At 31.8% G+C, this 9,718-nt stretch overlaps 2 protein-coding genes across 2 annotated transcripts; one reads left to right on the plus strand and one right to left on the minus strand.

The window, feature by feature from the left end:
• Window positions 1-5,346: 5,346 nt before the first annotated feature.
• On the minus strand, window positions 5,347-6,514 carry LOC129950524 (uncharacterized). The gene is made up of 2 exons (XM_056062457.1): window positions 5,522-6,514; window positions 5,347-5,472 (listed from the first exon to the last, which is right to left on the minus strand). The coding sequence occupies exons 1-2, from the start codon at window positions 6,512-6,514 to the stop codon at window positions 5,347-5,349; spliced, it is 1,119 nt and encodes a 372-aa protein (XP_055918432.1).
• A 415-nt stretch (window positions 6,515-6,929) lies between these two features.
• On the plus strand, window positions 6,930-8,589 carry LOC129950525 (uncharacterized). The gene is made up of 3 exons (XM_056062458.1): window positions 6,930-7,182; window positions 7,522-8,414; window positions 8,464-8,589. Exons 1-3 carry the CDS (start codon window positions 6,930-6,932, stop codon window positions 8,587-8,589), a joined length of 1,272 nt encoding a protein of 423 aa, XP_055918433.1.
• The last annotated feature ends 1,129 nt before the right edge of the window (window positions 8,590-9,718 follow it).

Here is a 9,718-nt window from a genome sequence, read left to right on the forward strand (position 1 = left end):
TTAATAATTCGTTTGCCATATTGGTATTTGTGCAATTTTTCTTAAATGACAAGGAAACAAATTCTGGCGACGTCTTTCCTAACGATCTTTTTGAATTTGAATTTTCATTGATGAGTAAGGTTGGTGAATTTGCTAAATATCATGAGGTTGTGGGATAAGATACTGGAATAATTTCTGTGCTTTATTGTGAATTGAGTGGTTTGTCAAATAAATAGCTATGAGTTGCTTTGGGTATTTATTTTGGTGAGAGTTGAAAATTTACTCAACGTTACTGTTGTACTGAGAATGCGCAGACAAAATTGCAAGCGTAAGAGCTGCCTTTTTTTCTTCGATTGCGGTGTATTATACTATATTTATTTGATTGTTATCAATGTAGTAAAAATGTTCTACTCACAAGTATTTTAAGACTCAAGCAGAAAGAAAGCAAGCACTCAATTCACGCACCACGTTTGCGTTAACGAACACTCATAGTGTAACTTACCATTATGATTTGGCACAAACAACTGAAAAATAAACAAAAGATTTGACAGATGTCACCAAAACAAAATGGCCGTTACGCGGCTCCAAAATCTACCCGCGCCAATTGAAAACCCCTTTACTTACCAACTACTGTACTATACGTATTTTTTTTTGAAGATTTTCATTATTTAACGCAAAATATACTCACCTCTTAAATAAATAAACTCCACATGTCAAACATAATTTAAGTAAAGTCAAGCGTTCCTCTCCATGATTGTACTTTTCTGATAAATATACAACACTAAGTACGTGGACTTTGAAGATAAAGGTGAACCGAAGAATAATAAAGAGCGAGAATAACAAAAAAAACTTGAATTAAAAAAAAAAATTACCAAAGCGTAACATTCAGCTGACTCAACTAACGATCTAGTCCAGAAAATCGAGATTATAATTAAAAGATCTTTAAAGTCAATTGAATTTTCAATTTATTAAGTAAAAAGCTTATGTTTTTTTCTATTACTTATACATATCTTATTTTTATTGCCTTTTCCTTTAAGTTACTTAAGATTTATTTTTTAAATAAGACTCATAGAAACTTAACTTAAAAATATCTTAGACTACCGTCTTTTATACTATACGCCTTATGACAAAATATATAACATACACCAGTTTTATTTACATCAAGTTTTTATTGTTTTCTTAGCTTAAGTTTTAATAAATTGTTATTATATTTAGTTTACTTTTATTTTTTTTTTAATAATAACATGAGTTTGTTTGATTTGTATCAGTATATTTAAATATTTTGTTTAACAACTATTTATTATTGCCCTTAATATGAATAAACACAGTGATAGTGTTAGGACAAAAGTAGATTTTTAATTTGTTTACCAGGTGTATTGGTAATGTTTATTTTGTTATTGTTTTTTTTTTTTTGTTATTTAACTATACAAATATTAAATTGAACACAAATCAGAATTACTTGTTTTCATCGATCGATTTTATATTCGAAACAAAATATAGAACAATCTATCTGAATGGAAACTAAATAAAATAAAACTTTAAACATTTTTAGAACACATAAAACAAGATGTTTTCATTGTGGACTCCTGAGATAAGGTCTTAAACGAAAACCACAGAAATTTACAAACATACATTTTGCAAAATAATCACGAATTACAAGTGAAGAAATTGAGGGATTTTGGAACTTACCGAGATTTAACTTCGACGATTTTGAAGAACAAATGCATTTATTTTATTGTCCTTTAAGCTCATTAATTGATGTTCATGGTCGTCATGGTTGTCATAGTCTTACTCTCTCTCAAGGCTTTCTCGAACCGTTTTGAACAATTTGTACCTTTTAACAGCCATAAACTCTTGTTTAGAGCTTACTCAAGACCTTTTGCAACATTTTCAACATTTTTAATGGAACTGAGTTTTTTCAAACGCGACATAACTACAAAAACTCCTTATTTTAAAAATCACACATTCAGCATATTACAAAAGAGCAATATGCCACCAAACCGACTATCAACTTGAAATCCAATGCAGAAGATCATATAACACTTAGTCAGCAACAAATAAAGATATGCTACCCAGTGTGGCTGCACCAAAATCACCCTAATGTTCATCCATCTTCATGCTGAATCCAAGCAGTCAGATACAAGTAGTTAAAGATATTTATTTGTAATAAATAAAATAAAATTAACAATAATTGGGGGCTCAACCGGGATGATTTTAACCAAGCTTGAAATAAAAAGTAAGTGTCCGGATCCGCCAAAATAAAAAATAAGGATAAGTATAAGATTGAGAAAAAATAATTAAAACAACAAGGACTACACACGATTTATATCTAACGAAGACACTCTTATTAATAAAATTCAGCCATATTTTTGACCTTATTTTGAAAACAAGTTAAGTTAAGTCAAGTTGTGTTTCACTTTTTGATTTTATATTCACGAGAGAATAACGTTTTTATAAAAATTGATGATGTATTAATCTATAAAGCTTGGATGGTATGTAGATGCCGACCGGGGGGGAAACTGCGTTGACCGAAGATCATATACGGGGTTTGCTTTCTTCCTAGCTGGTGCAACCATATCTTGGGACAGCAAAAAGAAGTCAACCATAGCCCCCTTAGTAGCACTAAGGCAGAGTATGTTGCTCTGTCCACAGCCTCTAAGGAAATTGTTTATCTGCGGCTTCTGATCTGGCTATAATTTATAAAGCCTATGTTAGTTCAAAACTTGAGTACAATTAATATATTTGGACAGATTCTTCTATAACCCACTTGAGTCTTTTGGACAGAATACAAAAGAGAGCTCTAAAAATGATAGATGAACGTTGACATTTTGGCATCTCTCGAGCACCGTCGTTAGGTATCATGTGTAGGAAACGCCAATACGATTTTTGTACAACTCTTAATAAAATACCCTGTCGTTTTGACTCCTTGTAGTTACCCACGAATTTTCATATGGTTCATTGTGGCGTATGTGTAACATTTTTTTTTAAGAATTGAAGATTTCTAGAAAGTTTTTCTTTTCATTCAATTCTTTTCAATTACTAAAAATTAAAAGCTTGAAATCTTAATAAAGTTCCGAAATGTGATGTTGCAGGTGAGAAACGTCAAATTGAGTCCAAGCAAATGGAAACTTTGCCAACAAAAAAAAAATTCAATTAATTCTTTCATGAGAGCTACATAATTATAAATAATTTTAGTGACTAAACAAAATGTTCACAAATGTACATTAAATGCGCCTATGTAGCTATAGCATAAAATGGTCCAGCTTAAACTTTCGGCAAGTGGGACGTTTGGAATGAAACCTCATGCGGTCCACAAAACGTGCTATATCCGGCACATCTTCCAATTTGTTTGACAGGTTTTATTCTTACTAGTTAGCCTAGTAGAAAAATCAAGTAATACATTTCTTTTTCTCCAAACCGTCAACCGAAACAGTCACTAACTAATAAATAAGAATATGATTTGAGTTAGGAGACTAAACTTCAGTATTCTTCTTAGTTGAGCTTCACTAAACCTTATTTTACGCTCACGACGAAAATAAAAAGGAAATCGGTAAGCTTAGGTCTGAGTTTTTATTTTAAGAAAGAGATAGGTTTTGTTAAAGAAAAATTGTGTCTTCAGGAAACAAGATTAAATGGACCGTCAGCTGACAATTGTGCTCTATTAGGAGCGAAAACAAACATGAGGTCTGTTCTTAAGGAAAATATTTGGATGTTCAAAAATTTGGTCTGCCATTAATACAAGATCTGGTAAGATTATATATTCAGTCATGTTGAATTTCCACCAATTATATTGGTTAGGTACGACAAATCATCCACGTTGGCCCATGGCCAAAAGTTTTCGTTCGTGGGCGAAAAATACCAACCAAGAAGGACTGATCGAAATTTAACCAGAGCAGAAATTCCATCACGGAAATTTTCACCTCAATTCACTCGGGGCTTGGCAAAATCTTTCAACACGGAAAGGGCAGAAGCGCTCCCAGAAAGAAACAAGCACCAAATTAAAAGTCCCAGATCCACATATATAAAAACAACAACAAAATTAGTGAAACCCAACCTAAAAATATTAATTATTAATAAAATAGTGATACCCTAAATGGCTAAAAGACTTTTTGGAGTAAGAGAAAGAAATAGAAAATATAAAAAAAGGCCGTGATAATAGAGAAAATAAATGATTAGATAAAATTAGAAAGAAATAAGTGTAAAAAGAAAGGAGAAAGTATGATAAGCAAACAAAAAAGTTAATAATCAAAAAAAAAAAATTAATCAAGATATGAAAAAAAGTGTACCATCCCATTCATCGTGAGTTAAAATTTAATATTTTGTTTTGTTAATTTTCAAATCTTAAATCCATGAGTTAAGGTCACATTTCATTTTTGTATTCTTATAACGTAGTTAAGGTCATATTTCATTTTTGTATACATAATTGTAAAGTCATACTTAAGTTCTTAAATTCTTAGGATTTATCTGGAGTGCATAATCGTAAAATAATTATTGTTATAAACAAATCTCAATTACCCACTTGTAAACTGATGACGATTCATAAAGAAATCTCTTTGTTTCCAATGTATCTAATGCTGTCCTCAGCATTCCTAAAAAATTATTGTCATATAAACAAATCTTAACTCTCTTTGTTTATTATGTATTCCAATGTATCTGATGCTGTCCTCAGCATTTAACGATATCAAACGTTGCCTTCTGCATCGTTCTGTACGAAATATTATAACAAAAAATAAACATTGTAATAGAATTCGGTTTGAATATTTCACATCACATTGAGATACATATCGATGTGTGTGACTTATCCAAAGGGCTTATTCTATTCTTAATTAAATTCACAATTAATTTTGTGATGATTTAGCCAGGTTTGTGGTCAGATTAATTAAATATTTAAAAAAGATTTTTCCTTATTGACCGCAAAAATCGTTATAAAAAGACAAAATTTGTTGTTGTTTTTAAAATTTTAATACTTTTTATTCAATACGAATGCATTTCGGTTCTCAACTGCGGAACCATCATCAGCGGACGACAATTAAACAAAAACACAAAGAGATTACACAAATTACAATTTACAAAAGCTTGACTTAAGAGAAAACAGAACAAAACAAAACAAAGAGTGTGATAAGTACTGTTTTTATCTATTCTCTTTCTTAATAGCGCTGAATAGTTTGGAGTCAATTGGTCCAGGTTCTAAGTTCATGAGGTTGTTGTTGATATATATATGTATAGATTCATATGCGTCCAGTTTATTAGGTTTGTTTACTTTTTTCAAAAGCTTAAAATTGTCGTCAAAAGAAATTATTTTGTGTGGACTATCGTTGTTTGGGTCAAATATGTGGGCTGCTATTGCTTTGTCTATCTCTTTCTTTTTTACGGATCGATGGTGTTCGTTGAATCTAACCTCTGCAGCTCTTCTTGTTTGTCCAATGTATTTTTTGTTGCAGTTAGAGCAAGAGATTTGGTAAATGCCGCTGCATCGATTAGTTGGTATGTTGTCTTTTGTTGATCCTAGGATAGATTTTAATTTGTTGTTGTTTGTATGTACAATGCTCATTTCTGATTTAGCAAAGACATGTATTAGCTTGTTGGTGATATTCGGGGTGAAGGGTAAAGTGACGCGGTGTTTATTTGAACTTGTGTTTTGGTCAAATAACGTACTGATGTTGCTGAGCTTTAACTTCTTCGAGTGTTTTTTGATCAAATGGTCTATGACTAATTTATCGTAGCCGTTCACATCAGCTATATGAAGTATTTGTTGGTATTCTTTCATGTAGCTTTCAACTGATAAAGGTAGACGGCATAATCTGTAAACCATTGAATGGAAGGCTGCAATTTTTTGATTATAGGCGCAATATGAATCATTTGTTATGTATCGATCTGTGGATGTGGGTTTTCTGTAGACACTGAACTCAACGTTTTTCCCTTTTCTCTTGATTTCAAGGTCGAGAAAGGGCAAAGTGTGAAGGGTGTCATCCTCTTTCTCGAAAGTGAATTTAATGCTATGGAATCTGTTGTTGATTGTGGCGAGTATTTTTTCAGCTTCTGATTTCTTCACTACAGCAAAGGTATCATCAACATATCTGTGCCAAATACGTGGTAGTTTACCTTCTTTTTTTAAATCAGATTCAAATTTACACATGTAAGCTTCTGCGACATATGGCGAGAGGCCGTTTCCCATACTACATCCGAAGTCGTTTGAATAAAATGAGTCCCGAAATTGAAAACAATTGTGTTTCATGCAAATGTTGATGCAATCAATGTAAGTTTTTGTTTTTTCTGGTGGTAGATCAAATTTAAGTAAATGATTTCTGATTGCTTCGACTGCTTCATTAATAGGGATCGATGGAAAAAGGGCCGTTACATCGAATGAAATCATAATTTCATCATCTTCAATTTCTATGTTTTTTACTTTGTCAACGAAGTCAAATGTGTTCTTGACTGAAAAACCGTCAAAATTTCCGAATTTTTGTAATTCATTAACAAGCCATTTGGTTATGTTTGTAAAAGGGGAGCTTACATTTGAGACAATTTTCCTCATTTTATCTCCATTTTTGTGCACTTTGGGTAAACCATACATTAACGGAACTGTTGGGTTGGAAACACGTAACTTATATTTATTGACGTTGAATACTTTGTGTATGGTGTCAATTGCGATTTTGAAAGAAATTAATTTCCATTATTATTGTTTAGACCAAGTTCAACTGGATATTTATGACCTACATATGAAGATGACGAGAAACTTACATTTTGTGGAATTTGATTATTTCAATCATTTGTGCTTTGCTTTGTTCAAGAGAAGTGAAGATTGTTTTAAAGAAAAAAGAAATAAACAAAACAATAAGTATGAAAAGCTTTCTGTCACACAAGCGCCTAAAATATTAAAAAAGCCTTTGGTAAAACCAGTTAAAGACCTTGTTATCAATCTCTCAGAAGAAAATTTTGATCAAGATGAAATGGATTTATTAAATAGAGGATTAAATTTCACAGTCAAACCACGCAAAGTCCCAATTATCGACATCGTAGCTGACATCGAATCTGCCATACAATACAAACAGTACGACATAAAAAAGTCAGTGAGGGACAAAGCTTTACCTCTTATTAAAAATACATTGAAACAACAACATCTTAACTCTACAGATAACAAAATGAACAACGCTCTTGAGAAACTTAAAAAACACAACACTTATTTCATGAAATCTGACAAAGGTAATAAAGTAGTTATTTTGAACAAAACAGATTATGACAATAAAATGTTGAAATCTATAGAAGAAGATAATTTCAAAGTAAATAAAAAATCACCTTTAAACGCCATGATTAATGATGCCAAAATCGCAATTGACACCATACACAAAGTATTCAACGTCAATAAATATAAGTTACGTGTTTCCAACCCAACAGTTCCGTTAATGTATGGTTTACCCAAAGTGCACAAAAATGGAGATAAAATGAGGAAAATTGTCTCAAATGTAAGCTCCCCTTTTACAAACATAACCAAATGGCTTGTTAATGAATTACAAAAATTCGGAAATTTTGACGGTTTTTCAGTCAAGAACACATTTGACTTCGTTGACAAAGTAAAAAACATAGAAATTGAAGATGATGAAATTATGATTTCATTCGATGTAACGGCCCTTTTTCCATCGATCCCTATTAATGAAGCAGTCGAAGCAATCAGAAATCATTTACTTAAATTTGATCTACCACCAGAAAAAACAAAAACTTACATTGATTGCATCAACATTTGCATGAAACACAATTGTTTTCAATTTCGGGACTCATTTTATTCAAACGACTTCGGATGTAGTATGGGAAACGGCCTCTCGCCATATGTCGCAGAAGCTTACATGTGTAAATTTGAATCTGATTTAAAAAAAGAAGGTAAACTACCACGTATTTGGCACAGATATGTTGATGATACCTTTGCTGTAGTGAAGAAATCAGAAGCTGAAAAAATACTCGCCACAATCAACAACAGATTCCATAGCATTAAATTCACTTTCGAGAAAGAGGATGACACCCTTCACACTTTGCCCTTTCTCGACCTTGAAATCAAGAGAAAAGGGAAAAACGTTGAGTTCAGTGTCTACAGAAAACCCACATCCACAGATCGATACATAACAAATGATTCATATTGCGCCTATAATCAAAAAATTGCAGCCTTCCATTCAATGGTTTACAGATTATGCCGTCTACCTTTATCAGTTGAAAGCTACATGAAAGAATACCAACAAATACTTCATATAGCTGATGTGAACGGCTACGATAAATTAGTCATAGACCATTTGATCAAAAAACACTCGAAGAAGTTAAAGCTCAGCAACATCAGTACGTTATTTGACCAAAACACAAGTTCAAATAAACACCGCGTCACTTTACCCTTCACCCCGAATATCACCAACAAGCTAATACATGTCTTTGCTAAATCAGAAATGAGCATTGTACATACAAACAACAACAAATTAAAATCTATCCTAGGATCAACAAAAGACAACATACCAACTAATCGATGCAGCGGCATTTACCAAATCTCTTGCTCTAACTGCAACAAAAAATACATTGGACAAACAAGAAGAGCTGCAGAGGTTAGATTCAACGAACACCATCGATCCGTAAAAAAGAAAGAGATAGACAAAGCAATAGCAGCCCACATATTTGACCCAAACAACGATAGTCCACACAAAATAATTTCTTTTGACGACAATTTTAAGCTTTTGAAAAAAGTAAACAAACCTAATAAACTGGACGCATATGAATCTATACATATATATATCAACAACAACCTCATGAACTTAGAACCTGGACCAATTGACTCCAAACTATTCAGCGCTATTAAGAAAGAGAATAGATAAAAACAGTACTTATCACACTCTTTGTTTTGTTTTGTTCTGTTTTCTCTTAAGTCAAGCTTTTGTAAATTGTAATTTGTGTAATCTCTTTGTGTTTTTGTTTAATTGTCGTCCGCTGATGATGGTTCCGCAGTTGAGAACCGAAATGCATTCGTATTGAATAAAAAGTATTAAAATTTTAAAAACAACAACAAATTTTGTCTTTTTATAACGATTTTTGCGGTCAATAAGGAAAAATCTTTTTTAAATATTTAACTTATTCTATTCTCTTATCTTTAACCTCAATCGAGGTGGGGATAAAAAAATTGAATAATGAGACCAATTCATAGTTTTAAGTAGATTTAGTTTTTAGTTCTAATAAAGACGAGTAACAGAAAAGACTCAAAATTTTTAGTTGTTTCCTTTTAAAGAAGTTTTTTTTAATAAACTATAACAAGTTGACAAACTTCATTCAAATTTGTAGTTGTTTCCTTTTAAAGAAGTTTTTAATAAACTATAACAAGTTGACAAACTTCATTCATGCAGTGTCATCAAAACGAAAGTATTTTTGTTCCTTTGAAATAATTGACATTCCAAGTTAAATTGAACTTCATATAAAGAAAGCTTTATAAAGATCAGATTCAAGATCTCGGAGGATCTTTTAGTTTACAACTTTATCGATGCATGGGAATGATTTCAATTATTGTTATTATTTGCATGTTTAGTTTTAAGAATTGCCACTTGAATTTTTGTGTGGAATAAAATGTGTGATGCTTTTAACATAGGCTAATGAAATTAATCCGTGGTTTAGATTTTTTTTTAACATTTGAGTGGTCCGACAACTAAGCCAAGTTGTTGTTCAATTTTTTTGAGTAAGAATGAAAACGCTATTGAGGCATGTTGAGTTATCGTTGTCG

The sequence above is a fragment of the Eupeodes corollae genome, chromosome 3 (assembly GCF_945859685.1).
Source record: "Eupeodes corollae chromosome 3, idEupCoro1.1, whole genome shotgun sequence".
In the NCBI taxonomy this organism is placed as follows: Eukaryota; Metazoa; Arthropoda; class Insecta; order Diptera; family Syrphidae; genus Eupeodes; species Eupeodes corollae.

Excerpts from the sequence above, each read along its gene's own strand:
- LOC129950525 (XM_056062458.1), top strand. The coding sequence starts at position 6,930 with ATGGATTTATTAAATAGAGGATTAAATTTCACAGTCAAACCACGCAAA. Across the intron at positions 7,183-7,521 it reads TTTCATGAAATCTGACAAAG|TCAAGAACACATTTGACTTC; the intron begins GTAATAAAGTAG and ends ACGGTTTTTCAG. Across the intron at positions 8,415-8,463 it reads CTAAATCAGAAATGAGCATT|ACAACATACCAACTAATCGA; the intron begins GTACATACAAAC and ends GATCAACAAAAG.
- LOC129950524 (XM_056062457.1), bottom strand. The coding sequence starts at position 6,514 with ATGAGGAAAATTGTCTCAAATGTAAGCTCCCCTTTTACAAACATAACC. Across the intron at positions 5,473-5,521 it reads CTAAATCAGAAATGAGCATT|ACAACATACCAACTAATCGA; the intron begins GTACATACAAAC and ends GATCAACAAAAG.